At 47.1% G+C, this 27,728-nt stretch overlaps 13 protein-coding genes across 13 annotated transcripts; 3 read left to right on the top strand and 10 right to left on the bottom strand.

Moving 5' to 3' along the window:
- Positions 1 to 1,456: 1,456 nt before the first annotated feature.
- FSST1_008855 (uncharacterized protein) lies at positions 1,457 to 1,849 on the top strand (the record flags this gene model as incomplete). The annotated part of the gene is made up of 1 exon (XM_083225776.1): positions 1,457 to 1,849. The coding sequence occupies one exon, from the start codon at positions 1,457 to 1,459 to the stop codon at positions 1,847 to 1,849; it is 393 nt and encodes a 130-aa protein (XP_083084816.1).
- A 282-nt stretch (positions 1,850 to 2,131) lies between these two features.
- On the bottom strand, positions 2,132 to 3,891 carry FSST1_008854 (cytochrome P450; the record flags this gene model as incomplete). The annotated part of the gene is made up of 3 exons (XM_083225775.1): positions 2,132 to 3,056; positions 3,110 to 3,592; positions 3,647 to 3,891. 3 exons carry the CDS (start codon positions 3,889 to 3,891, stop codon positions 2,132 to 2,134), a joined length of 1,653 nt encoding a protein of 550 aa, XP_083084815.1.
- Positions 3,892 to 4,192: 301 nt separating this feature from the next.
- On the bottom strand, positions 4,193 to 6,171 carry FSST1_008853 (acyl--CoA ligase; the record flags this gene model as incomplete). Its single annotated transcript, XM_083225774.1, has 6 exons — positions 4,193 to 4,519; positions 4,570 to 4,904; positions 4,957 to 5,377; positions 5,428 to 5,793; positions 5,844 to 6,079; positions 6,132 to 6,171. The coding sequence occupies 6 exons, from the start codon at positions 6,169 to 6,171 to the stop codon at positions 4,193 to 4,195; spliced, it is 1,725 nt and encodes a 574-aa protein (XP_083084814.1).
- A 548-nt stretch (positions 6,172 to 6,719) lies between these two features.
- On the bottom strand, positions 6,720 to 9,290 carry FSST1_008852 (Zn(II)2Cys6 transcription factor domain-containing protein; the record flags this gene model as incomplete). The annotated part of the gene is made up of 3 exons (XM_083225773.1): positions 6,720 to 7,251; positions 7,300 to 9,112; positions 9,164 to 9,290. The coding sequence occupies 3 exons, from the start codon at positions 9,288 to 9,290 to the stop codon at positions 6,720 to 6,722; spliced, it is 2,472 nt and encodes an 823-aa protein (XP_083084813.1).
- Positions 9,291 to 9,714: 424 nt separating this feature from the next.
- Positions 9,715 to 11,100, bottom strand: FSST1_008851 (beta-lactamase/transpeptidase-like protein; the record flags this gene model as incomplete). The annotated part of the gene is made up of 4 exons (XM_083225772.1): positions 9,715 to 9,930; positions 9,982 to 10,181; positions 10,229 to 10,526; positions 10,576 to 11,100. The coding sequence occupies 4 exons, from the start codon at positions 11,098 to 11,100 to the stop codon at positions 9,715 to 9,717; spliced, it is 1,239 nt and encodes a 412-aa protein (XP_083084812.1).
- Positions 11,101 to 12,473: 1,373 nt separating this feature from the next.
- On the bottom strand, positions 12,474 to 13,454 carry FSST1_008850 (uncharacterized protein; the record flags this gene model as incomplete). Its single annotated transcript, XM_083225771.1, has 1 exon — positions 12,474 to 13,454. The coding sequence occupies one exon, from the start codon at positions 13,452 to 13,454 to the stop codon at positions 12,474 to 12,476; it is 981 nt and encodes a 326-aa protein (XP_083084811.1).
- A 1,479-nt stretch (positions 13,455 to 14,933) lies between these two features.
- FSST1_008849 (aromatic alcohol reductase) lies at positions 14,934 to 16,011 on the top strand (the record flags this gene model as incomplete). The annotated part of the gene is made up of 2 exons (XM_083225770.1): positions 14,934 to 15,002; positions 15,067 to 16,011. The coding sequence occupies 2 exons, from the start codon at positions 14,934 to 14,936 to the stop codon at positions 16,009 to 16,011; spliced, it is 1,014 nt and encodes a 337-aa protein (XP_083084810.1).
- Positions 16,012 to 16,226: 215 nt separating this feature from the next.
- FSST1_008848 (P-loop containing nucleoside triphosphate hydrolase protein) lies at positions 16,227 to 17,207 on the bottom strand (the record flags this gene model as incomplete). The annotated part of the gene is made up of 2 exons (XM_083225769.1): positions 16,227 to 17,003; positions 17,061 to 17,207. 2 exons carry the CDS (start codon positions 17,205 to 17,207, stop codon positions 16,227 to 16,229), a joined length of 924 nt encoding a protein of 307 aa, XP_083084809.1.
- Positions 17,208 to 18,466: 1,259 nt separating this feature from the next.
- Positions 18,467 to 18,694, bottom strand: FSST1_008847 (uncharacterized protein; the record flags this gene model as incomplete). Its single annotated transcript, XM_083225768.1, has 1 exon — positions 18,467 to 18,694. One exon carries the CDS (start codon positions 18,692 to 18,694, stop codon positions 18,467 to 18,469), a length of 228 nt encoding a protein of 75 aa, XP_083084808.1.
- A 262-nt stretch (positions 18,695 to 18,956) lies between these two features.
- On the bottom strand, positions 18,957 to 20,520 carry FSST1_008846 (uncharacterized protein; the record flags this gene model as incomplete). Its single annotated transcript, XM_083225767.1, has 4 exons — positions 18,957 to 19,291; positions 19,373 to 19,748; positions 19,792 to 20,286; positions 20,332 to 20,520. 4 exons carry the CDS (start codon positions 20,518 to 20,520, stop codon positions 18,957 to 18,959), a joined length of 1,395 nt encoding a protein of 464 aa, XP_083084807.1.
- A 2,292-nt stretch (positions 20,521 to 22,812) lies between these two features.
- Positions 22,813 to 23,599, top strand: FSST1_008845 (cutinase-domain-containing protein; the record flags this gene model as incomplete). The annotated part of the gene is made up of 3 exons (XM_083225765.1): positions 22,813 to 23,004; positions 23,055 to 23,126; positions 23,180 to 23,599. 3 exons carry the CDS (start codon positions 22,813 to 22,815, stop codon positions 23,597 to 23,599), a joined length of 684 nt encoding a protein of 227 aa, XP_083084806.1.
- Positions 23,600 to 24,004: 405 nt separating this feature from the next.
- On the bottom strand, positions 24,005 to 25,366 carry FSST1_008844 (F-box protein; the record flags this gene model as incomplete). Its single annotated transcript, XM_083225764.1, has 1 exon — positions 24,005 to 25,366. One exon carries the CDS (start codon positions 25,364 to 25,366, stop codon positions 24,005 to 24,007), a length of 1,362 nt encoding a protein of 453 aa, XP_083084805.1.
- Positions 25,367 to 25,799: 433 nt separating this feature from the next.
- FSST1_008843 (SDR family NAD(P)-dependent oxidoreductase) lies at positions 25,800 to 26,841 on the bottom strand (the record flags this gene model as incomplete). Its single annotated transcript, XM_083225763.1, has 4 exons — positions 25,800 to 25,972; positions 26,020 to 26,242; positions 26,292 to 26,753; positions 26,803 to 26,841. The coding sequence occupies 4 exons, from the start codon at positions 26,839 to 26,841 to the stop codon at positions 25,800 to 25,802; spliced, it is 897 nt and encodes a 298-aa protein (XP_083084804.1).
- Between the last annotated feature and the right edge of the window lie 887 nt (positions 26,842 to 27,728).

Below are 27,728 nucleotides of genomic sequence, written 5' to 3'. Positions count from 1 at the left end.
TTGCTCTTTCGTGTAACACGAAACGCCTGGGAACCTCAAATTCTGTGGCAAAAGCGGGCAAGATTGCGAGTCAAAAGCGACCAAAGTGACAATCCATGGTGGTACAAAGCAATGCACATTGGCATAACGTTGAGTCTGCTCGTCACTGAGGCGTCAGTGGTAAGCCATTAATTAAATACTTGTTGGGGCGATGTTTCACGTCGACTTGAGGCCCTTCTACCTGATTGTGATCTTCCCCATAATCTTCAAACCGGTCTGATGCATCGCATTGTCCCTCAATCCCATTGTTCTGATTACGACATTTCTGACTAAATTTTCCGGCTATCAGGGGTTCAAATACTCGTCAAGGCACTCAATCCAGCTACCTGGGTAAATAAAGCGTGCTAGTAGTAGCAGCCGTTCCTAAGCTTATGGTTCCCGATGATCGTCGGCTTAGGATGGCACCAGACAATCCAGATTCAGTTGCTTGCATGTTCTCTGTGGGCTGTCTCAGACAGATTCATCTTTGCATATCGGTGCTTCTCCGGACAGCCTATTAGATCTTGATATGCGGAGAGCCTGAAGAAGAACACGAACATGGGATGCAGAGCATGCAAAAGCAAAATACATTTTGGCCACCAGCCTGAGTCGAATGTCATTCATCTGGGTGTAGTACCCGCCACATCTCAGGACTGGAGTTGTGAAAAGGAAATGGGTAATTGGTATGGTTTGTAAAAGTGACTCTAGCTACTTATTCTGTCTAACTATCTAAGAACATACGCTTCCTTAGCTAGAGAGAGTATCGGTTCGAGGCTCAGCTCATCAAAATCGTCAGGCCTAATTATGTTCAGATTACGACTCCAAGATGGCCAGCAGCGTGTCTTGACCCTACTTTAGGTACACTTCCACTTGTGGTTGCCAGCTTCATCCTTGCATGTCAGGCCACTGTCTCAAACATGCCCAAAGCCAAGAAGAGTAATGCAGCAACAACGAGGGGCGATTGATACACCTTGCCAATCAAAGACCAAGGACCGACCGCCGACTCAATTCTGACGAATAACGGCAATGCTTCCCGCCAACATCTTATACCATACAAGCTGCGGCTGCGGTACATACCTACTGATACTTCACTTACAGCTGGGCAAAACATCAGCACATATCCTCAATGCTGAATCGTAGCAGAGACACCAAGCAGCGCCATGCAGGTGAGGCATGTGGGTGAGGCATGTGGGTGATCACGGTTAGTACGGATGTATATCTGCGGGTTAATAAATTGCTTCTGTCTGATGTCTGCGTCCAATAGTCACGGCTAGGGGGGTACTCCGTAGACAAGTTGATCTGGTCAGCGGGAGAAGACAGAGGCTCGCAGACGTGAAAAAAGTATTTGAAGAAGAGGCTCCCCGACATATAATGTTCATTCCAAACCATCAAAGCAAACATCAATCCTCTATTACCTACCTAATCAACTCCTGCAATCATGCGTGAACAGCCCGGAGCCCAGCAGCAAGAGAGCAACGACAATACACAACACCGGAACGGCACAGAATCAGCCCAGCCCAATCAAAACAATAATAACCAATATCAAGACTCATATGTCGTCCCTGCGTCTCAGCTGCCCGTTGAACAAGATTTCAATTACCGTACCAACATCACAGTACAGTCGCAGCAACGCCAATGGCCACAGGAGATGTGGTACCATGGTCCAACCCACCGTGTGCTCTACCGCATTGACTTGGTATTGCACGAGCCGGGGTATCAAAACCCTCCACCACAAGACACTGCCCCTACCCAGAACACTGAGGGAAACACTCAACAAGGTGAGACCAACGGTTGTTCTTCTGGTGGGATCAACGGTTGTTCTTCAGCATGAGGGACTTGGCCAAGAGTGAGAGCAATGGCAGGGTACATGAATGATACGATACATGGACTGTTATATATACGAGTAAAAGCGAGGATGCGCAAGGAGTTTACATTTGTTTAAAGCATGCCACGCATACACAAATTGGCATATTTTTGTTTGTTCTAAAAGAGAAACGAGGATTTCCCGGTGTCTGTCTGTGCAGGAAACGAAAAAAAGGGGTCTATTGTACTAGCATTAGTGGTCAGTATTTATAAGAAACGATACCATCCCCTATCATTCACTTGTTTGAACTTAGCACTCAAACTTCCACTCCACACTTTCCCAACCTTGTCTACTCTTGATGTGTGCACCGAGACCGGCGCCATACTTTTCAGGACGCACCGTTCCACCGGCAAGCTGAGGCCCAAGCTTCTTCATATCGCCGAAGCCCATACCCGTAGCTTCGACATCAAAGCCAAGTAGCAGAGAAGATGCAAAGCCAACGATCTCTGCAAAGGCAAAGTTTCGACCGGGACACAGGTGGCGTCCACCACCGAAAGGTATGTATGCTGCTTTACGTTTTCGCTCCTCGTCAGGGCTGCCCTTGGAGGATGGGTGGAAGCGCTCTGGGTCGAAGGTGTTGGCATCAGGACCCCAGACGCTTTGCTCGTAGTGGGCTACGCCAGCTGGGAGTTGCATGTCTGTTCCCTTCTTGAGGAGATATGTAGTTCCCTCGGGGGTCGTGATGGTTGTATTCTCCAAGATGCGGCGCATACTGACGGACTGATTGACGAGACGCATCGTTTCGCGGTAACAGCTGACAAGAAGGGGAAGCTTAGCTTCATACTCTGCAATATTGAATGTCACCGTCTTCTTTCCATCCTTGTGCGCTATTACAGCTGCAGCTTCAGCCTCGGATCGCACACGTGTGAGGAGATCCGGTCGATCGAGAATGTAGAGCAGAAGCCAGTAGAAAGTAGGCACGGCGTTGAGCGTTGCGACGTTGGGAAGGATGACTTCGAATTTCCCGATTTCGGAGCCTGTGAGGCCGTTTTTGCGGAGGGCGCCGGCGCGGTTGCGGACGATGGCTGATACGGTAGGGTCGGTAACGTCATGATCTTCGGAGTACCATTTGCAAACGACGTCTTGAAGAGTTGAGCGCGCTTTGTAGGCTTTTGGCATCGTGATCGAGGGGTATAGGGAGAGGAGGAAGTAGGGGACGGATTCCTCGAAGCACCTGTGCGAGCATTTGTTAGCGACGATGATGATGAAAAGGCGCTGTTTACTTACCACATGTCTTCGATCAACTCTGGATTGGGCTCGAAGGGATCAGTGTCGCCGTAGAGAGCTTTCGTGGTAGCCAGAGACATGACGTCTCGACACCACTGATACAAGTTCTCAACTTGTAGCTGTCCATTTGTGACCTTCTCTTTGCCATGTGTGTCTGCGTGGGCGCGCATCGTTCCATTGCTCATAGGATCCAGCTTCGCTGAGATGCAGGCCAAGAAATGGACGTTCATCTGGTGCAAACTCGCAGTCTGGAAGCTCGCGTGTATGGCATCGGTAAATTCATCGTAAACGCCTGGTGCTTTTACTTTGAGAAACTCTTCTTGGGTCAGGTCGAATGTTTTCTTGGCGTAGTCAATTGCGAACGGCTCGAACGACGCGGTTTTGTTGCGGAGGAGGGATTGAAGAAGGCTTGGATCGAAGACAGCGTAGAGTTTGCCATTGAGCATGGGGAGAGTCGCGATTTGGTGGTTGGGGTTCGCATTGCTGTAGACTCGTGTTTAGTAATAGAGACAGAGAGACTGGAACAAGAGGACGAACTGAATGAGTCGGCCATAATCTGCCTGGTGACGAATGATACCCAGAATGTGACCGACCCATGGAATTGTTGGTTTCACCACTGGCGGTTCACGTGGGTCAACGCGGGGTGTCAGCAAATAATTTAGCAGCGACAGCGCTATAACAGTCGCTATAGCCGCTGTGGTCCATGCTGAAGAAGAGCTTAGATTCCCACTACGCAGATCCAGATACGTCTGGGCCAAGAAGCTGCCCGAATGAGAATCCATTGCCATCACACTGAGCAATGCTATTTGATATCGTAGTGGTGGGAAGGAAAATGTAAGATCATGACCATGCTTTTATCCAGAGGAAGGATTAGTTAGTGCTGACTGTCATTGTGCCTTATCGCCTATTTGATCTTATTCCAGCTAGAGATCTAGTGCTGATGATTGTGACCTTGGATACGATCCTCAGTGGAATATTTCTAGGTGATAGACCAATTAGGGAACGAGGATTCGTGATCATCATTTGGTGTTTTGGCTAGGTTGTATTGAACTTCAACTCAATATTTGTACTATTTATCCAATATCATAGCTTCGCGACTGGCTTCTCTGCAGCAACCTTTGCCTTCAAAACCCGTCTCAAAATCTTTCCACTGGGTGACTTGGGAATGATGTCCAACACTCTTACACCACCCTTCAACCATTTGTGCCTCGCCTTGTGCTGCTCAACATGCTGATGCACCGCCTTCACAACTTCATCGTCAGAGATACCGCTTGCTTCTCTACTCTTAACAATAAACGCCAAAGGAACTTCTCCCGCGCGCTCGTCGACAATGCCAATTACTGCGCTGTCTGCGACGTAGGGATGGTCAAGAAGATGAGCCTCCAATTCTGCTGGCGCAACTTGATGACCCTGGAACAATTAGCATATGGACCATTACGAGATGTTGGTGGCGAACAAACCTTAACTTTAATAAGCTCCTTAATCCGATCAACCACAAAGAAGTGCTCGAAACCACGTGGTGACTTTCGCACGAGTACTTCGTCTCCTGTCCTCAACCAGCGCCCGTCCTCGCGCCAAACAAATGTTTCGGCATTGGCTTTCTCGTTGTGCAGATAGCCCAGAACCACATTTGGCGCTTGGACGTACAGCTCGCCTGGGATTTCATGCTCTGTGACTTCTTTGCCGTGTTGATCGATGATCTTTACCTTTGCACCCGGTAGGAGAGAGCCTGATGATCCTAGAAGGGCATCTGCTTCGCTTGTGTGAAAGACCGAGGGTGAGGCTTCCGTTAATCCTGTCCATCATTAGTATGCTTGAGCCTTGCACCGTGAGTCTGCGTAACATACCGTAGCCTTGGCTGATACGCCATTTTGGATATAGCTCCAATAACTTCTGAATCGTCTCACCTCCCAAGGGCGCAGCGCCTGAGAAGACGAGTCTGACGGAACTTAGATCGTATTTGCGACACTTGTCCCGACTGCTCAGAAGCTGAACAATGATAGGTGGAACGACGCTGAGTTGCTCGATGCGGAATTTTTGAATGCAGGCTAGAAGCTGATCGAGCTGGAAGCGCTGCAGTACGATTATCTCGTCACCTCGATACTGTGCGATGTGTGCGATGACAACCAGGCCGTAGATATGACTGAAGGGTAATAGTCCGAGAGCGACTTGCGTGTCGATGCCGTCTTGTTGTCGTGTTACGCTCTCGTATGTGTGGATCATGACGGTGCATGCAATGACGTTGTAGTGAGAGATCATAACCGCTTTCTATATTGCATTAGATACGCAACTGGCTGGACGAATTCACGTTAACTTACGGGGAGACCAGACGTGCCGCTTGAGAAGCAGAGGTACGCTGTCTGCCTCTTGCCCTGTCCTGGTACCCATGCGGGGATGGACAAAGGTGGGAGATTCTGACCCTCAGAAATGAGGTCTTCAATTGACTTGTAGGATCCATCTGAGGGCGTATCAGGCAGGGGAAGTAGAAAAATGTGCTTATCGAGAATCCCAACTGCCTTTGCTGCTTTTAAGGCAGTACTAAGGAGAGGAGCGCATGTAAATAACGCTTTCGCCCCGGATGATCGAAGCTGGTGCTCCAACTCAGACGCTGAATGCGCTGAACTAGCTGGTGTGACGATACCATCTACACGGTGAATTGCGTGTGTAACGGGGATGTAGTCAATCTGATGACCTCATTAGTCTCTGTATTAAAGCTTAGAGATAATATACTCACGGAGTTCAGAGCATAGATGGCGACAACTCTTTCCCAAGCTGTTCCATCGTGAGCATCAAATCCCACGTTTTTAGCCAAACCCCGCGCGAGAAAGTCGACTCGCTGGGCAACTTCAGCAGCAGTACGCGATTGACCGGTGACGCCGCATGTATAGGGACTTTTTGAACCAGAAAAGGCTCTTCGGCCCGCTTTGTCGGTATTTATAAAGTCTGCTACACTAATTGAATCGGGGATATCTATCTTTGTTAGAAGGCTTGGTCGATTGACTGCAGGGTTGGGTGAGCATACTAGGGAGCTGAGGGGCCCAAGAAGGAGGATTGAACGTCATTTTAACAGGTTATCGAGATGAACAAAGAAACACAGTTGATAAAGCTGAAGTCAATTAGTCTAAGGAAGTAAGGTAATTTGTATTTGTTTTTATCCCGGCTACCTCGGTTTGCCTGTTCAAGTTCCGCGGCAACGATGCCGAGTTAAATTTAGGGATCTACCGGGCCCCGTTTTAGGGGTTGAGGCCAATTACAAGTGACGAATATGACGCTGACGTAGAAAAATCTGGGGAAGCCACGTGAGGGATCTTCCAGAAGCTTTCTGGCGATGAATTTAGAAGAAGTCATTATGGAGAAGGTTCAACGTGAATGTTCGGCAGATGCGACCTCGGGGATTCAGAATTGATGTCATTTCCTCCAGGTTAGCTTTCATGCAATATAGGTATATAGAGATTACAAGGGAGTATACAATAGAGATGAATTGTACTGGCTGATGAGCCATGTATTTGACCATGTGAAACACTACCATCCTTCAATTAAATAGTAATAATTAATTAATTATGTAATCCTCTTCATCATTTCATATCATGACCCTTTATGTCTAGCTCAATTATATCATCAATTTTCTCTTTGCCCCAGATAAAACCTCAGCACACCTTCTTGCGCTATCCGACTTCTTGCCCAAAATCCACAACGCCCTAATGCACTCATCCGCCTGCGCCAACCTCTCACCCACTTCACTCTTCGCCTCAAACATCCTCAAATCATTTGCCTCGCCCATCCAATAAATCGCCGCTTTTGAGAACGCGCGTTCCAGGACCACCGTCCACGGTTCAGTCAAGATCATGCTCTCGTTGAGCGCGTGGTGAAACTCCGAAGGCTGTGGTGTACTTGGTGTTGTCACGCGTGCGAGATCAGATAGCTCTTTAGCGCTGCGCTCGCGGACACGGAGGATCCATTTGCTGTTTGTGCGGCTTTGAGTTTGCGCGGGAAGACCAAGAGAGTTGCTGTCGACCTGGGATACTAGATCGGCAAGGAGGAGGACGCCAAGATGCATGGGCGCAGAGATGCAAATGAACCAGCTTTGGATGCGGCCTGGGATCGAGTCATAGTTCTCAAGGAGCTCTCTAAAGAATGTTCCACTGCCAAGTGTTAGACAAGATTATAGCTGGCAGAAGGGCTCAACTTACTGAGTCATGTTCCAATACCGATAGACTCTCACAGACCGTTCAATAATTTCTTCCACCTTTTCAGGACTCTCGCCTTGTCGTAAAACAGTCTGGAGATAATGAACATGCCTAAACATCAAAACCTTGACGGGCGCAGATCTTGCGACGGCCTCAGCAGCCTCATCGTAGGAACATGGCCAATGTACCACCAATTTAGGCTTCTCCAAGCTATCCTGAATGAACAGCGGAACGTTCCAATCTTTGTCACCTGTTGCGTCGTCATGTTGGCTGTTGGCATCTACCACCACCACCGGTCTTTCCGCCATGGATGAACTGACCGTGTCGAGCATGACAGAAAGCCAATAAAGAAGACTGATCGTGCTTTGGTCTTCGGTGCTCATCAGGGACAGAGTGACGGGTCTTTTGTTCTTGCGCGTCTTGGCTATGCCCCGTCTTTCGGCATCGTAACGGTATTTTAAGACGTGCATTTTTCGAGCTGCGCGTTCCATATAGATTGGGGGACCATTGTTCTCAATAATATCAGAGATTTCCTCGGATAGCGCGTCTGCGTCGAAACTCCCACCTAGAGGAACAGATGTGGTCCAGTCGTTTGCCTTATCGTCTTGTGAGAGTGGCTTCTGGGTGAACCCAAAGATCATCTCTGCAGAAACAACTCGGAACGATTCAACATCAGCAACATCGTCGAGAGCCCTACGAGCTTGATCCCAAAGATTTCGCTGAAGATGACGACCAAACTCTTCATTTACATCATCCATGTACTCGTTCAGCGGATTGTCGTTGGTGTCTGCTAGGGAGTCGTACCGTTCTTTCTGACGACGCGACTCTTGAGCCCACTGTGTGGCAAATGCCATGATGGCTAAGTGGTAGGCTTTAGAAACTGCTGCTTGTTGATGTTTGGATATGTGTATGAGTTGTGCAGACTGAGCTCCACGATCGACACTTAATGTTCGACGAAGAACTCTATTTGACCACGAAGAGCCCCATTCTGCAGAAGATCTGGGCATGCTTGGGCCTTTTGAACGCCCAAAGGGGCAAGTAATTTCGTTAAGCCAGCATGTTAGGTTGTGTTCGAGAACGTCGTGATAGATATGTAGCAGATTTGATGAGATGAGCTGGTTGTTGGATCGAGCCATCATTGACTGGTCAAGTGAAAAGGACGATAGAGAGCTGTGAGAACTGTTCTGGGTATCGCTCCCGGCTTGGGATACTCGTCGACGCTTTGTTCGTATGTTCCTGTCTTCGTAGTCTACTGAACCACCGGCATTGTATGGTGAAAAGAAAGATTGTTCAGATTCGCGTATGTTGACCTCAGGGAGCTGTGTGAGTGGAAAGACGTCGAAATTATCAGGTACGGCAGTATCTGCTGTCTCTTTGAAGATATCGAATGGTTCCGATAAACTATCTGACGGTATATTGATGTCATTGATGTTGACTTCGCAGAAGTTGGCGTCTAGAGGATTGTTGTTCTGGTCGCCAAAGTCAAAGGGTAAAGAGTCGAGTGGGTTATTCAAGAACGAGGGCACATTGAACTCTTGTGATCCGTTATGTACATCCGAGAAGTCGAAGACTGGTGGAAGTGATTGAGACACGTATGATGCTGCAGTTGACTCAGCGCCGACGCTCGACGTTGTGGGCGATCGACTGGCCCCCGAGGACTTTCGCCTTGGAGGGATGATGCATTCTATGCTGGACTCTCCTCCTGCAGCAGCGGCCAAAGCGTAGGACACCTGGAGTTGAGTCCATGCCCAATTCATGGTGCACTTTTTGTGAGTTTTGATACAATACGAACAGGGCGATGATTGAACTAGCGGTGCTGAACAGAGTGTTAGTCCAGAATTGGAGTGCAGGTATAGATGTTACTGACGCTTCTCTCCAACGATCAGCTTACCATCGCGTAGAGGATCCATATCTTCTGGATATTCCAGAGGCGGGGCATCACAGCCTCGCTTGGATTTTCTGCATTGATCGCAGGCATACTGTTGTCTCTTCATTGTGTATATCCACTGATAGTGCCTCACTACAAGTTGGTAGAAAAGATGGAAGTCTTAGGAGGATAAGATATGGACGAGGGAAGAAAAAGAGTGGGCGATGCTGCCAGTTATCAGGTTCTGAATTCTACCCCAGTTCTACGTTACCCCCACATAGAGCCAACTAGTTCCGGATCCCCGGATTTCCTGGTTAGACGAAGTGAGGGCTTGAGAACTTAGGTTTCCCCGCGTTCTTCGCTGTTTTAGTTTAGTTGACGTGTGAATTTGTGAAGACATTGGGCAGAAACTCTCGTGAATTTTTTGTTTCGTCAGCCTTACTTTGAAGTTAACAGTCATAGTGTTCTACATCGTTAGGTATATGGAGTTCAATCGCTGTAATTGGATCAATCCGTCTGATCTAGACCTACTCAATAGTATCATATCGTAACTACAAGATTGACTTATAAATCTCAGTCTCAACGTCCGCCCAAAGACCCAAGACTTTACTATCAGCGAAGGGCAGAATTTGGGTACACACGATACCAGCAACACCATGCTCACGATCTGCCCACCACCAAAGATTCGCAAGTCCTGCCCACTGGACGGTACTCTTCGATCTTCCAGTTGGACCGCCATTTGTAAGCATAAAGGTCAATCCCCAGCCCTAATCAACAGTCAGAATTATTTACTAAAGGGGAAAAAGAAATGGTCGTACCTGGGGAGGATCGCCTTCGACCCCGTACAACTCTTCAATGCGGTTGGTAAGATCAGGCTTTGCAGCAGGAATGACTTGACGAGAAAAGTTGGGGAATTTCTCAACGCTGTTGCTAAACATGAGTTCGATTGTTTCTTGTTTCAAAACTCGATTGCCTGTCTTTGGGCATGCTCCACCGTTGAGAAGCATTGTGAGCACCTCTGTTCAAGTTAGCGGCAGTTACTCTAGTGTTGATGTTTTTACATACTTCCATACTGCTGCGGCTGTGCAAACATGCCAGCACCTCCACTGTTAAAGATGGAAGAAATTTCAGTTTCATTGTTCGGATCAATGACCAGAGGAAGGCGCTGCAAATGATCCCGAATGCGAAGTTTTCCGTCCGGATCTCTTTGATGCATATAAGCTAGCTTAGAACGCATCGACTCGTCGGGGAACATGGACATGTTCGTAATGCCCAACGGCTGGAAAACATGTTTCTGTAGGTAGTTGTTCAGACTTAGGCCACTAACACGTTCGACAGCCATGCCGGCCCAATCGATGCCCGTCTGTTTATGTTAGCAGGCTGATCCTTTACTGAAAAAAAGTGTGACTTACTCCATATTCCCAACCTTCGCCAGGTTGAAAGAGGAGAGGAAGTGAGATTATATCCTCGATCCTTCCGGAAAACTCATCTACGCCAGCTGGGTGAGTCCAATCTCGAAGTCGTTCATTGAAGAACGTATAGCCAAAACCAGCAGTGTGCGTCAACAGCATTCGCAACGTGATTAAGTTCTTCTTCTCTTCAAAGGTTCCATCAGGTTTCAGAACTTTGAGGCTTTTCAGCTCCGGTAAGATATTCTCAGTATGTTCACCGTCGTCGAGCTTTAGCTTTCCTTGTTCTACAAGCTGCATGCAAGCAATGCCTGCCAACATCTTTGTACAAGAAGCGATCCAGAAGATACTGTCAAGAGTCATAGGCTCTTTGGTGCCTAAGCCCCGTGTGCCTGTCGAGTGAGCGAATAACTCGCCATCGCGATCGACAACTACAATGGTTGTGCCGGGAATGTCGGTTGCCTGATCAGCACAAGCATTGTCTATAATAGACTTGATCTTGGATGTAGCTTGGGCGTCGAGAGGCATGATTGCTGAAAGTGAGTTTGCCCAGTCAATACAATGCTTGGGTTGACGAGGTATTATAGAGCGTGAAGCGGTGTATATATACAAGCTAGCAATGCAACTCCTAGATCAAGGTTCAACCTAAGCATGTATGCTACACGACTTCATTGCAACCCAACGAAGCACTGATATACATGTGACTGCGAACAGACACACTGTCACCTTTCAGCTACTGCAGACTTGTGCATCTGCCGGCAGGCATAGAGCCCATCGGCAAGGGCCATTGACCATTTACTTCGCTGTTCTGCCCTTGATATCGGCACATGCCTCTAGTTATAAACCCCGCATCACACATCGTAAAAGCCAACCTTGTTCAGTAAAGCGTCGATCTTTTCCTCTTGAGTTGCGGAACCGCGTCCGCAACCCCAGAGAGCAGCAGTGCACAGACTTGGACCCTGGACGAGTGCGGGGTAAATAGAATCAAGAATCAAGGTTGTTGTTGTTTTCAAAAACCCTTTCTCTGTGCCTTTGGTATCTGCAAGGATCCAGGGGTTTTGCTCAACTTTAAATGTGTTTCCTTTTTTCTCAAGCATGATGACTCGTGTTTGCTATGTGACTCTGGTGTTTTGCGCTTAGATGCTTGGCAGCAGAGAAGCTCAGTGGAATCGACCCCATCTCAGGACTAAAAACCAGCCTATTATCAGCGTACAGGGCGAATTTGAGGTAATATAAAGCTTTTGCTTAAGTTCACGCACGGCATTTGCATTAGATGCATAGTATATAGTTGATCTTGCCTGTTCCCTCTGGTACATACGACCAAAGGTAGTGGAAAATACGGGATCCCGTCCGCTCTCCCATAGTCAAGCCACTAACCGGCGGATTAGTAGTTGGGTCGGTGACGACCAGCGAATCCCCGCTGTTGTATGTTTTTTGCCAATCTTATCTCCGACCTCATTTTTACAGTGTACTTTGTTATCAAGCAAGATGCACAATTTGCATTATAAGTAAGTAGATACCTATATACAGTACTTTTAGTCCCTCTGTCTAAGAATCCAACTTCTCTCATCTCTGTTAGTGGTATATAAAAGTCGCAGATTAGTTAGAACTCCTAAAGAGTTATTTTAGTTCTTATGTCACGTAGATTATTCTGGATATTCATGTAGAGGTAAACCATTGTATTTAATCAATCTAGTTACTCCGTGTAAATGCTTATTTTTCCAACGGCCAGCGTCAGAATGGTCTGTTGGCACCAGGCTCAGACTCGTTTTCCCAAACTCCAAAACTCCAATACAAAGGAAAAAAGAAAATACAAAGGAAAATACAAAGGAAAAGTTGATTGTGACTCTTGCGTCACCTTACCACCACTTCACCGCCCGTCTCCACCTTACACCACCGGCTTAAGCCTTGATGATGTACTGGCGCATGCCAGAATTCTCGGCCTTGCCAAGAGTCTCGATCTTGAGACCGACCGCGTTGGTCAGCTCATGAATCTCAGCCTCGTAGCGCTTCCAAGACTTGAACATCTGGTAGACAGTGCCAGCAGAAACCTCGATGTTGAACTCCTCGCAGAACATGTTCTGGGTGGCGGTAACGTCGAAGTAGTGCATGGCCTTGGACAACTTGCTCTCCACTGTCCAAGCGAGTTTGGGGTTAGCCCCCTCGATACCAGCATGGTCCTGGAGACCCTGAAGGTAGTTGGTGAAGAAAGCATCGTATTCTTCAGTCTGGTAGGCAGCATGGGTGTTGCTGGTTTCGGCACCGGTGGGACCGTCCTGTCCAACGATCAGACGATCATTGGCAGTGAGGTGACCCTTGAACTCGATGCAGCGATCCTTAGCCATACCATCGGGAGCATTGTAGAAAATGCTACCAAGAGAGAGGAAGAGGCGAGCGACGGGGCGAGTCTGCTTGAAGTAGACATCGCCCTGCTCGAAGCTGCCCCAGAGACCAATGCACTTGACACCAGGGAAGGTGGCCTTGGCCTTGGCGATGTGCTCAACTAGAGACTCACGAGAAAGGTCGAGAGCGACGTAGACGCATTCCTTACCTTGAGCAATGAACTCTCGGACATAGGGCTCGAACTTCTTGCTGTTGGCGGCACCGAGGTCGATGATGTGAGTTCCAGCCTTGAGCTCACTGACCACCTTGGCAGCGGTGGCCTCGATGATTGACATCTCGTCGGTAGTCTGGTAAGACTTGTCAGCAATGGCGTTCCACTTATCCATACCGGTGGTGTAAGCAACTTCCTTGGGGAAATCGCCCTTACCAGCAAAGGCCTTGGGGAGTTGGTCGTCAACGAAAGTGAGGTTGATGCTGCTGCCTCCGATGTCGATGACTTCGCAGTCAACGGCGTAAGCGGTAGAAATGAAGAGAGACATTTTGTCTGATTTCTTGTGGGTTGTGAGTAGAAAAGTTAGGTTGTTGATGAGTTGTTGAGTCGTTGAGTTGTGAGAGTAGTTATTGTGATCTTGGTTGTTTGTAGACTTGTAGTCAGAAGGTTTTTGATGAGGAAAGAGAATTGGATTTTGTAAGGGGGGATTCTGAGGTATTTATAGTCTGGAAATACTGAACACGTTGAATATCTCAATCGTGGTGATTTCCTGGACATGATCTGTGTTTCTGGAGTACAGGAGGTTGTACGTTGTTCTCAATACCGGGTTAAACACCAAAGCTCGTGCGTGCGCTGGCACAAACCATCGAAACAAAGGAAAGTGCCATGTTTGCACTAGAACAAAAACCGTGCGTCAATGGGAAAGTTTCGACAATAAAGAAATACTGAAATACTTGCATGTTCATTATATCGAACAACAGAGCTGAGAGGCCTGTTGTATTGGCTGCAGTGGCTGATCGAGCCCATTGACAAGAATTACCAGTTTTGCTCATAGGATACTGGCAAGGTTCCTTTGATTTACCCATCTAGTACTAGCAAAGGAACTATCCCATCTGTACCTGGCATCTGACTGTGAGATGGTTAGAGTGTTGAGATACAGGCTCAATTGACATCAGATTTAATCGGTTTGACTTCTAACAAAACGTCACAGGTGATAAAATCAAGCAGATTAAGTTAGTAGTGATATATAACATAATTATAAAGCCTAGATAATGGAGAACCACAGACTGCGAGACAAATTTGCTCTGATCAGTATCATGAAGTGCGGGTTGTCACGAGCGAATGCACATTGATGTAATTTATTAATGAGCCACAGCAATACATCAGTGGTCCATCATTCAAAAAAGAAGCCACGACAACACATGGTGTAATGGATATCGAAGCAATTGTTCACGGGGACCGCCAATGAGGATTTGACAGGGACAACTTGAGCAACTCCCCGGATGCCCAATGCCTTTGTTCTCAATTCGAAATGTTACATAAACAAATAAAAATGGAGCAATTGAAATTGCAGTCCAACTCTGTCGTTCGCTGTCTGAGTGGGTAACTAGGTAGAACAGCCAGTGGGCTGACATTGTCATACGTCTCGGCCTTTTACTTTCGCATTTCTTATTATAGATTAAGATTTGTAATACGTCTACGATAGCTGTTCCTCGATGCTACGGTATATAAACCAGCGGCTAGAGTTTATATCCTATATCCGACAGTCTGTTGTCATCCTTCGGTGAATTGAGCCCCATTTTAGTCAAATATGGAGTTGTGATGTGGAGCGGCCATCATAGTTCGGCTTTTTGTCTCTGGCTCCATTCGAATAAGCCGAGACTATCAACAACTGTCTTATAAGAAGTTGAGCATATAAAAGGAGTTCCGCAAGTTGATTCAAGCTTGGAATCATACAACACCAAGACCAAAAAAACATTTTACAACCCATTTATCCTCAAGTCACAATTCCATTAGTGAAATCAAAATGTCTCGATACGCAAAAGACCAACCTACCGGCTTCAATAATGCGATTGAGAGAGTTGCTATCGTCGGAGTGAGTTAAATACAAGCAGTTACAAATCTGTTACTTGGACTAAAGAACTAATCCATCAATCCAGGCGGCCGGCACCATTGGAGCATACATCACAGCTGCCCTCCTCCAGACTGGAAAACACACTGTCACAGCACTCACCCGCGAGGATAGTACCAATATACTCCCCAACGGCGTTATTCCCGTATACATCGACTATGGCAACGAACCCAGCATTATCACTGCCCTCAAAGATCAGCAATTCCTCATTATTACCATGGCACCCACAGCACCTCGAGACACCCATAGAAAACTTGTTCAAGCAGCTGCCAAGGCCGGTGTACCATACATAATGCCCAATGGCTTCATGGGAGACATCGAACAGGTCAAACTTGGAGAGGATATCCTGCTTGGGCCTGCTGCCAAGGCCAACAGGGATGAGATCGAAAAGTTGGGCATGCAATGGGTTACTATTTGTTGCGGCTTCTGGTATGATTACAGTCTTGCTGGTGGGGAGCAACGTTTTGGCTTCGATTTGGATAATCGTTCAGTCACGTTCTACGACCATGGAGAAACCAAAAACTCAACGTCCACTTTGTCGCAGGTTGGCAGAGCCGTGGCAAAGATTCTTAGTCTGAAGGAGCTCCCTATTAACGACGACGATGATAGCCTTACCTTGTCAAGCTTTCTGAACAAGCCCGTCAATATCAAGAGCTTTGTGATCAGTCAAAAGGATATGTTCGAAAGTGTCAAGCGAGTCACTGGTACTTCTGAAGCTGACTGGACCATCACCTATGAATCGACCAAAAAGCGATATGAAGAGGGTATGAGCCTAGTAAAGGGCGGCAACATGGTTGGGTTTAGTAAGCTTCTTTATGCGAGGGCTTTCTTCCACGAGGATCCCAGTGATCTGTCAGCAAAGGCACAGAATGGCTTACTTGGTTTGCCGGAAGAGAGCTTGGATGATGCCACGAAGGCTGGGATTGATTTGGTCAAGGTTTTGCAAGGTCGTGCTGAGAGGATGGCGTCCTGAAGGCCAATTATGGAGGATAAGCCGCTACTTCTGTAGCACTGTACTATTATTATTCCAGTAGGTGGCAGACTGGGGGTGGGACAAGGGATCGTAGGCTGAACAACGCTATGTATAGTTAATGACGATATTTGTGTATAACGTTTTCATGTATGAAAAATATGCTTATTCTACAAATAACCGGAGTCCTGACCTTCCGGTCTCCATTTGCTTTACACTCAATTGAAAGAGTCACCATTCTGTAACCAGTTGGCGCACTCTTCTCCAAGTTCCTCCTTTGCCTCGTCCAAGTATCTCTTGTTATCCTCCTCAGACAACACATCCTTCCATCGTCCATTAGAGCCTTTGTGCACAAAATCTTTAGCGCCATTCTCCCATGCTACTGCAGCCTGAGGCGGCGCAGCTAGTTCAGCATGTTCCTTCATCCAGTCAAAAGTGCAGTGCTCAACAACATCTTTGAACTTGTCCTCGGGCATATCCGGAGTTTCGAGAAAACTGGCAATCTTGCGAATCTCGCCGTCAAGATCTTTCTTGAGGTCATTAAAGTGAACCAGCATGAGGTTAGGCTGATCACGGCGCTCCCACCATCCTCGGATATGGCTCCAGAAAGGCCAACAGATTGTAGGACGGGTATCGTCTTCAATAAGATCAATCAGCATGTCTCTCGGGTTTTCACTAGGCCGTTGGAAGGGAGTGACGCCAGTGTTCTCGAAAAAGCTGTAAAAGGTGGGTGTTGCAGCGTAGAAGTGATGGTGAAGACTCCAGATCATGTCACGGCCATCACGGGCGATGAAGATGTACTTGACTTTGGGGTCCCACACGAGACTATCAACGGGCAAGTGTGTCTTCATAAATCGTCTGTGTGTCTGAGCCTCAACCATGTCAAGCATGACTTCTCTGGGAACGATACGTATATCGACCCATGGAGATAAAGCTCCTGCTGCAACAGTTGGATCACCTTGATGAATGAGCTGAGATACGATTTGTTGCACCCACTAGGTTTAGTGATTTAGTTACTATAAAATAGCTTGGGGCAATGATGGATATCATACTGTTGTTCCTGATTTGGAGTAGGTTGCGATGATGATATCGTCTGATCTGAGCTTTACATCGTTCCAGACCGTAGAGTCCATGTGGTGGTTGTTGACCTCACGGGCCTTTTGAGGTATCTTGTTAGCGTCGTCGTTCATAGTAGCCATAGCGATGTTGTTGTATGAGTCAATGGTGATGGGAATAGTCGCTTTATTCAAAGGGTATATACTAGCTTTTATAACTCTATGCTGAACCCATCTTGACATCACTATGCAACAGTTGGTTTTCGTATCATGGCTGAGCAGGATCCATGCAGGTCAGACAAAAGGATTCGACCCCTTGTTAGTGTCGGATGTCGGACAAGATTTTTGTTAACTTCACTTCGGTTTCGGAACTCGCTGACAAGACTCTCACAATGATAGGTCAATTAACGGACTAAATGGTCGGGGGCGGCAATGATCAGCAACAATTGGTTGGCTGACTACCAACTCACGACCAGTACAGCAGATGTCCACAGGGTTCCTTCAGCCCTACCAGTGGCTGAGTTTACCCTAGGACGGACGAGAAACAGGCCGATTGATGACGCTGGACTAGCGTTTAGCGGAGGATGGAACCGAGTTAAGCCTGATAAGCGGCGGTGAACCAGTCATGTTTAAGGTGACATGTATAGAGCATCCCTCTTCCAACATTTGGTCCATTTTGTGAATGGAGGTGTGCTTGAATCCTTGACTATTACGCACCGTCAACAGTCTTTCTGGTCTCTGACGTCGATACTTAAGAACATGGCTTAAACTAGAGAGAACAATAAGACGATACATGAGAGCATAGAGTTGGGTGGGTAGTACGAGTTTTTGATTGGTAATCCAAGTAACTAAAATGGTCTTTGGGGTCCTTTGTACAAAAGTTCTGATCCATAGCACGGGTCAGCGGTTAAAACGGCTCTGAGAGGCACTGCTAACTAGTGTTGCTTGAAGGCAAATATGATCAGCGCTAGCAACCGAGCAAGCCGTTCAACTGAGCAACCTTTAGTACCACTCATCAATTTCAGACCCGAAAATCAATGGATGCATTTTGGTAGCCTGGTAATTAGGGAGAGATTGCGGAGTTGCTAAGCAAAAATTGCTACTAGCGCTGATATATGCAAGGCTTTTTGACAAGGCCAAAACCTCGCGTCAGCTTCTAGTTTAAGCAAGTCGGGATGAAACTGAAATTGTATTATAATCTCAATTGTTCCGATCATATATACATGTACACCTGGAACTACAGCTGTTGCTTAAAACTTCGACTTGTAGTATATCAGTAAGTACATTATGATACTTTTAGAGGAGGAACGCTGAGAGAATAAGATCATATCTAGATATGTTCATCTAATATATACAGCGAGTATTTATGTTATAATCTATCATCTATGTCACTGTATTTCCCGTTAAGCACAGTGTGGGTACTGGAAGCAAGAGATGTCATCCCAAACTCCATCTCTCCAGCGATCCGGCCAAGCTCTAAACTTCTGGGATTCGATGACAATTAGTGAAAACATACATCTACCATCCTTGTGTCCAGATCCCTTGCAATCATTCCTCGTACGGCAGATAGCCGCACACTTGGCAGATGAGCTCTGGTTAGGATACCTCTCCAGAGACTCCGTCCACTCCATTTTCCAGAAGCCTTAGTAATTGCACAGAGCACCGTCCTTGTTCGACATCACGCGTTGGCAAACGTCGCCTTGTTCATAGGAACAGGTTATATCACGAGTGATGGGCATGCTTGTGTGTCCATGTAGCGTGTTCAAAGCTGCGATCGTTGTTGATGGTGAAATCAGGCTCGGTGACCTTCTTGGCAGTGAAGAGACAACGGTTTTCAGTCTGCCAGTATCCGGCAGATTCACAATTCTTCATTGTTGGACAGATGGTAGCACACTACTCCAGGGTGTCCTGATAAGGGTAGTCTTCACGACTTTCCTTCCACTGGGTGCCCATGAACTTAGCGCCGCCAGCGCAGAAGGTGCCGGCCTCTAGCTTCTCTGGGGCTATTGTACATGATTGACCACGGTTGAAAAGACATACTTCAGCAGGTGTCGTCGTAGTCTCAGGCTGTTGGGAGGTCCGCGTAGCCAGTGTAGTGGGTTGAGAGTCGACCGGTGCCATGGTCGTTATAGGGAATGACAGCTCAGGAACAGAGATCAAATCGAAATCGCATTCTGGATCGGCCCAAACAGCCCTGTAAGCAGCTTGCTCGTCGGTCACCAGAGTGTCTCACGTGGTGCGGTTGTCAGCGAAGAGACAGTAACCTGGGTTTTGGTACTTGTTCCAAGTGACAAATGCAACAGCCTTACAGTCACGAATACCGTCGCAAGCCTGTCTACACTCCTTTCTTTGCTTAGTGAAGGCCGTGTGGTCAGCCCCATAAGGACCACCACTACCAGTGTATTGACCGACATAGCCGCAGACAATGTTTCTTGTCTCTGTGGGAGTGGCCTCAGTGCTCCTCGTCCCGATTTCTTCGGGCGCCGTGGTAGAAGAGATTTCTGCTTGAGAGTCGGCAGTTGTTGGTGGATTAAAAAGTGGCGGCAGGGAATAGTCATTGCACTGGAAACATCTCTGTTCGTCCAAGAAACCCTGGTTGGGTGCTGTATTGTCCAGAGTCTGAATCTCAGACTCGCGAATCAATACATCCGTGAAACCACCCTCTCCATTGACCAGAGGAGACGACTGGCAATCTGGTAGATCTGGCAGATTTCAGCACAGTTCTCACTGTTGAGCATCTGAGTGTGGATATTCTCAGGGACGGTGTATGTAGGGCCACTGTAGATACTAAGAACATCGTGTTGCGCTCGAACGCATCTCCTTTTGGAATACACATGAGCCAACATGGGGTCTCTGAGGGATAGGGAGCGTCTCTCGTGGGGACAGGTGTACCGGGAGTACCGGAAGTGACAGAAGTGCCGCCGGGGACGACAGAAGTAACGGGAGTGACGGGGGTATTGGCTGGAGTGCCAGGTGTGGAAGTGACTTCCTCATTCTGGGATTCGGTCACAACCGTGTTGGGTCCAGAGAGTATGGGAGGGATGATGGAAGAAGCAGTCTCCGCAGTGTTCGGGTCAGAAGGAGGTTGAGTATGTGATGTGAACTCAGTATCTGTGTTTTGAGACCCGTCAGTTGGCTGATGAGGGTTTCCAGCTGTCTCTGTAGGAAATTTGACACTTGATTCAATCGTCTGATCAATGTCGGTGGGAGAGACTTCGCTGGACTAATGGATTGGCTCTTCGCTAACAGTCTCAGGGGATTATGTGACGGTGGTAAAAGGAGGGCTTGCAGTGTGTGGCCCATCGTTGGTGACAGGTGCTTTATATATGGTGACAGGGTCAACTAAAGGTGTTCCAAAGTCAAGCTTGACATCACCAATGGTCTGGGGAGTAACTTGGTTCGAGATAAAGATCGAGTCGACGAGCATCATAGAAATACCGTTGTCAGTGCAAGACATGGAGATGGAGAAGACGGCGGAAGCAGAGTCGGCAACGACAGTGGTAACAACATGATTTCACGAGACATTTGCACCACCAGAGCTGGAAAGCGAGCTGGAGTAGAACTGTGTGTTTCCCAGTGGAGCATTGTCGGTACAGATCTGGCTAACACCAGAAGCGACAATCTAGTAGAACTGGACCGTATATCTACTCCTTGCACCGGTGCTTAGAGAGTTGAGTATCTGGAAGATACTAGCCATGGAGTCGAAGTCACGCTTGCCAACTGGGTTTCCAGATGCTGTCAGAGAAGCACAACCATCATCCAAGCTGACATCCTCCTTGAGACATCCACCCTGATGGAACTTGGCATCGCCAGTCCCTTGGAAGTTTTGAAGGAACGTAGGAGGGTTGTTTAGGTCGGTAGAACAGTGAACAACGCAGTACTTCATCACTATCAAAATTGGAGTTTGTCTGAAAACCCTGGACTTGCGGCGGTAAAGACTGATGCTTCTGGCTATACCGTCGTCGATTTTTACTACAAGATGGTTGCTTACTATGGGTAGACACAGTACATAATCTCTAGACCATCACACATCGTTGCCACTTACTGAAATGAGTCGATTGTTGCTCTCCTCTTTATCATCTGATATAGTAAACATGGAACATGCTGGCTTTTCATTAATTATGATTCTTGTAAATACAAGCGGAGAGCTTTGATAGGTTCAGCATTGCACCATTCTAGCAGAAATACTAATGACAACCACGTTTGTTTAGTTGCAGTTGTTTGAGACACCGACAGGGTGGACAATCAATTGTGTTGCACTAGCTGGAAATAGAAGGAGGTCGAAGTTACCCCAGATTTAACAAGGGCTGTCACACCTCCATTCCCAGACCTCGGCACATCAGGTTTTAGTGCCTCACTATAGCATTACCGTTACGGAGAGTTGTTGCTGGGCGGGATGGGACGGTGAAAGAAATTCTACGGGACGTAATTGTCTCAGGGTTGAAAGTGTTTGATTGTAATAACAAGTTGGGAAAGCCTAAAAAAGACGGAAGATCTGGACTTCGTTGACCCGACTGTAACCAACCATTTTGCAAAACTGGGTTAGAATGATCTTCGAGGGTCAAGTAGGCGGCAGATCTACTAAGATAACCCAACTCGAATCCCGGCCAGTCAGTGCTGGCAAGACTTTAGCCAGATATCTGACAAGATAGGTGGAGGAAATAGGTAGCCTATAGATGGCGATTGACCCAAGAGACGCCACCCTGTTGAGTTTGGAAAGGCTTGCGAAAATGCAATGCAATCGCAACTTAGCCAGCCTTGGCACAGTTGATGACTCCCATTAATGACCTTACAATAACTAAGATCATCAACGAGGGACAATCCAAGTTAGGCACACACGCTTCCAGGTCGCCTTGAAAGATGTCTCCAATTGGTTCAAAAACTTATTTCCGAATTCTTATTCAGGCGGTCAATCCCGGATTGACTTCTGTCTTGTGAGTCGCCGACCGCAAGTTTGCTGGACGTCTTGTAGCAAACACTTCGATATACTCATCACTGAAGTGTGAAGAAAATTACCGAGGCTCCGTTGTCATCTTGGCTTTCATGTCATTCGCAAGATAAGCTAAGATTGGGTTAGTGTATCTCCAAATACTTAAGCTTACGGCTCCAATATCACTAGCGCAACGTGGGAATTCGATGGAAGCTTACCAGGTAAGACACTTACACCACCTCCAAATATTTTCTGCCCATTGACGTGAAAGCAGAGACAGCGTAGTCCAGGTCAGTTTTCGGATATGTTCCGGTATATAACTTGAGTTCAAAGGGTAGGGTCGCAGACAATAGTAACTATTTCCCAAAACGATACAAAGTAACGAGCTCCGGTAGACTAACTCTCTCGTGCAATAGTTCTAGAGACAATTCCTTAAACATGATTTGCTAAAAGACGAAGTGATGGTGTTCTGAAAGTGCGGGGTCTTGGTCTTATGATACCTTATTATAAGTCGAACTTGCTTTTTGTGTGTGCTTTTCCCCCTCTCCCATGAACACTGCCGAGGTTTGGAGAAATTCCGGGGAATTGAGGTCGACGAGATTGAATGGGAAGACGGTTAGAATGATCGAGGAATATAGGGAGGCCGTTGAATGAAGAGGAGAAGAGCCAAGAGTAAGTAGTGTACGATAGATAATATGATAAATAGTGCTGTTCGCTCCTCTCAAACCGAATTGTTCTTCACCTCTCTCGCAGTTCAATCGTTCAGGAAACAGCACCAACAACAGTCCCCAGTACCAAATCAACAATTTAAGAGCAATCATGAAGTTCTCTGCCATTCTCTCGTTCCTTGCTGCCTCATCAGCTGCCCTACCTACTTCCAACTCTTTCGTTGCCCTTGAAGGCCGCCAGGCTGGAAGCATCACTCGCAATGATCTTTCCAGTGGATCTTCTTCCGCATGCCCTCCTGTGATCTTCATCTATGCTCGCGGCTCGACTGAACTTGGGAACTTGGTATGTCATAATTCCATAGGATTGCAAGACCGAAACTGACAGTCTTCTAGGGTACCCTTGGTCCCCGAGTTGCCTCTGCTCTAGAGAGTTATTATGGTAGAGACAAGGTTTGGATTCAGGGTGTAAGTGACATTATCAAACAGCTCCGAGTATGGTACTTACTTGGTTACTGTAGGTTGGTGGAGCTTATGATGCTGCGATTGGAGACAACGTCCTCCCTAGAGGAACGTCTGCAGCTGCCATCAGGGAGATGATTGCTCTTTTCAATCTGGCCAACAGCAAGTGCCCTTCGGCAAAGGTTGTCGCTGGAGGGTACAGCCAAGGTGCCGCGTTGACCGCAGCCAGTATCGAGGATCTCTCTACCAGTGTTCGCAACAAGGTCGTTGGTACTGTTCTCTTTGGTTACACCAAGAACTTGCAGAACCTTGGCCGCATCCCCAACTACCCACGTGAGCGAACCAAGGTTTTCTGCAACGTTGGCGATTTGGTCTGCACTGGTTCTTTGATTGTTGCTGCTCCCCATCTTGCTTATCAGTCTGATGCTTCTGGACCCGCTCCTGAGTTCCTCATTCAACGCGTCGCTGCCTCTAACTGAGCTGGAATGCTGGATTTACGAATCTCTTCCATGAAGAACGTTCATCTCGGTCGGTAGAAATGTGAGGGAACCCGGGTTTCGCTGTTTAGTGCTGTTCTTTTTTTACTTCATTTCCTGTCACTCGTTTTGTCAATTTATTCTTCAGTATATATCAACGTCGTCATTTCTTCAGTTTTTTAGCAACATTTATATCATCACGGTTCAATGAAAGTATTGCTTTTCTTGTGCGGAGCATGACTGAATTGTAAATTCGATAAAGAGTTACTATCGTTGGCTAGCAAAACGTCTTCTATCAAGGACCCGATTCCAACCCTTCTGCATCCTCCTAGAGCCACATACCACGGTGCACTGGACATACTCTCCTTCTGTGATATGGTTGTCTGATTGCATAATATGAGAGATTTATCACTCGGTATAACGCTTTTCTTCGGTTTTGCCACTAGCCCGGAGTTTATCGACCCGATTCAGTATTTCTTCGCAATCCTTCCAGATCCTACGCCGATTCCGTAGCCCACGTAGCTTGTCCCGGTTCCGATACAGTTCCGCATGCAGATAGAGCCAGTTCGTTCCTACCCGGTCGAGCTGGTTGACAGGCATCGCAGGATGAGCAACTCTTTCAAAATTGCTTGTGCTCTCCCATTCCTGTTCCAACTCCTCTTCTGTTGTGGTTGCCCAGAAAGACAGAGGCAGTGAAGACCACGCCTCGTATATCCATGGAGTGTGACGAACTGTCAGATGGTATAGAATAAAGTTCGGTACCTGTAAAAACAACCGAGAGGTGAGCCTGAGGCTGGCTAAGTCCTTGAAGTCGAGGTAGAGTAGTACATGATGCAGTATCTCCGTGGACAGTTTCCAGAACGGGTTGCTGTTCATTTCTTCTGTTGAAATTGCTGTTGAAATTGTCACCTCAGGGCCTGAGCTATTCAAACCTTGGCATGATTGGAGCAGCGACTGGAATCCGGGTATAAAACATGGATTGGCAGCAAGATATTCATTCCCAGGCTCATGATGCCACCACCCCTCCTTGAGAGCTGCTTTGACAGCCTGCTCTCGAGGAAATCTATAGTAAGCTAGAGAGTGACTATGTTCACGCGTCCACCACAGCGTCAGAGCTTTCATATCCACGACACCATACCGGTGCAGAGAAGCGCGCTTGAAGATCTCGAGGCAGGTGGGATGGAAAGGCATGCCGTATTGGTCCGCGTTGATTACATTTTCGTCGTTATATTCGACTTGAAGCGAAGTGGTGCCATGTCGAGCAGGGAACACATATGGCCAATTGGTGTTCCTACTGTTCATCTCGTCGCCCAAGCCAGTCAGAAAGTAGTTGCCCTTGACTTCAAAATCTTGATCGTCAGATTGTTGTTGCCAATCTTGGGATTTGTACATCAGACACTGAAATGTCTTGCAACCCTTCATTTCTTCGGCTGAAATGCAGTGTCCATTGTATCCGTCGATTTGTCGGCAAGTTGGGCCGGCGACGTGTTCGAAATGATCATTGTCCAACATTCTTTCTATCATTTCCGACTCCCTGACCTCGGAAGGAGAATATTTGATTTGCTCATTGGGGGGCAAGTCACCTTTAACAAAGTAACATCCCCCTTTGTCCGGGCATTCATAAGGATCAGCGGGTAAGCCTTCGCCTGAAGGTTCTTGTTCGGTTCGGTAACGACCGATGTTGAAGCTAACACCGCATATGCGGCAAGGTACCTCGGGATCGATAGCTTCCCCGTTTATGGTGGGTATATTAGCATTAACAAGGTCCATTTTTTTGGTCGTTGTTGTGCGAGTAGATACGATGCTAATGCTAAAGGGAAACAATGACAAGATAATTGGCGTGATGTGCCGCTTCTATATAACAACAGACTCCCTCCCTGACGTCATCTAACTTTATAACTGCTGATTAGTGGGTCTAGCTAGCAGTATCCCCCAGGGTTTCATTGGTTTAATGAGTACGATCTAGCTAATTGCAGGCATCCTCACCTGCAATTTACCACATTCACAATTATATGCATCAGATATAGCAAGGAGCTCATGTAAGCCTCGGGCTGTTAATTGTACTAATCCCTCCTTTCTAGATAGATCCTAGTCTAGAAAATACTACCGGCTTAATATCCCGTGTGGTCTTGGTTGGACAACGCCCCTCTGTGGCTGCACGCTAGGCGGGCCTAATGAACTTCATTAAGCTGTACAGTGTCACTCATAGACCTTTAACTCCAACCTTGAGCAACCACTGGTCTTCACCGATCTGGACTCGGAGCTCTCCAGATGCCAGATCATTGACATCCCATGTTGACCAGATAAATCGACCATGTAAGAACTGCGCCTCACTGGAAGCAGCCCAAACTGCAAAGCCACCAGGGAGGTTTTCTACTGTATGTGAGTAACTTTCAACATCTATGGTCCTGTTTGTTACATACCATCTGTCCAAGGAAGAGTGTCCTCAGTATATCCAGTCTTACGTGCTGATTCAGTGAAGACTATAGAAGGGTGAAATGAGATGACGCGCATCTTTTCTTCGGGTGTATCCCTAGCGACTTGCTGCATAACCGTGGCAAAGGAGCTCTTGGTCAGCTGGTACCCTGGCATTTGAGGAGCACTATCCCATCGATGGATATCTTGCGTTGAGACAGAGATGGCAAACTACAGCTGGTCAGTAACTTGTACTAAATGTGAACATTGTCCTCTATACCTTTTGCTTGGTATGCCCAGGCTGCTTGTAGAATCTCTCGACAAGGTAAAGCGGGGCGTGAACATTGTTCTCAAAGTCTTGCCACAGCCTGTCGGCACCTTGGTCGAGTATCGTCTGCAATGCCGGCTCGCCGACAGCGTTGAGCACGAGCACGTCGATCAAAATGCCCTCCTTCTCCAGGTCATCCCAGATTTTCTGGGCCTGATCCCTATTGAAGACATCACAGGTGCGTGCAGTGACAGCCGTGTTGGGGTAATTTTGATCAAGCTTCAGTGCTGCATCACTAGCAAAATCCTCACGACGTCCCAGGATTATGACGCTGGATGCACCAGCAATGCAATAGTTTCGCGCGATTGCATGGCCAATACCTGTTGAGCCACCACAGACAAGGACAGTTCGGCCTTGCTGAGACAGCTCTGTCCTTTGGGGAGAGATTGCGTCGTAAGGCTTGTCATGGTTACGCTATTCGGTGTCAGTATGTTTGCAATGCTGTGTAGAGCTTGGTCCATACGATGGTAACGCCGTTGATGGTTGCTGTAGGAGGATTCATGTTGTGCAATGTATGAGAGTAATGTGAGTTTGTAGAAGAGATAATAGAGTGTCGTGTTTGATCATAACTTACAGATGGAAAGAGACATATTTATACCTGAATTGACCTTCATTAAGCAACTTTTGTCTTTCACTTATTGCTGACTTGATATTGTTCCTGCCGAGTAATTGTCCCAAAATGGTAAAGTCCATTGGCCAGGGTTATGAGTGGATACGGTGTGTGTCTTATCTTTAGCTTTGGAGCGGATAGAGTTTAGCCTTATCGTCGACCAGAGAGAAGTTAGAGCAGAGTTGCATAACAATTGCATATCTCAATGCATAACTTCGGCAATGCCAATGCCATACCCTAGACCATATATTAACATACAGTACAATAAGTTTATAAATTTGTTTTATAGCAACCGACACTCTGAAAGGAGCCACACCCTTAACAGTAGATCCAATGATTCAACAATATATTTATAAACAAGCTTAGTAGCTAAAATATTTCTCCCTTATGGGTTTGCATTTTACAGCGAGATATGTCCAAACTGGAACAGCGGATATTATCAGAATGATAACACGCTCAAACACGAACTCTTCAGTGCGGCCGGATACCGAGACAACTTCAGCTGCGATAGTCAACTGTCCAGCCGGGAGACGGAGAGTGCCTGTGATTTTGTTGGTCCCGCACTCTTCTTAGCCAGTGTAGAATCTTAATATGTCTTAGGTTAGATACTCGTCGTTGATGGTAGACTGCTTGGTAAACAAACCTTGCCTTATTGATCCAGGCTCGATTAATCTGGCATAGCGGGGGTATCACCTATGTAAAGATTTTTAAAGACAGGGACAGCCTTGGAAAAAAAAGGACATTCAATAACGATTATCAATTCTTCTTGCTGACAAGGC

The sequence above is a fragment of the Fusarium sambucinum genome, chromosome II, assembly GCF_050947815.1.
Source record: "Fusarium sambucinum isolate potato_lamoka chromosome II, whole genome shotgun sequence".
In the NCBI taxonomy this organism is placed as follows: Eukaryota; Fungi; Ascomycota; class Sordariomycetes; order Hypocreales; family Nectriaceae; genus Fusarium; species Fusarium sambucinum.
Note: the sequence above shows the minus strand (reverse complement) of the source record. Positions and strands in the feature narration are given on the sequence as shown.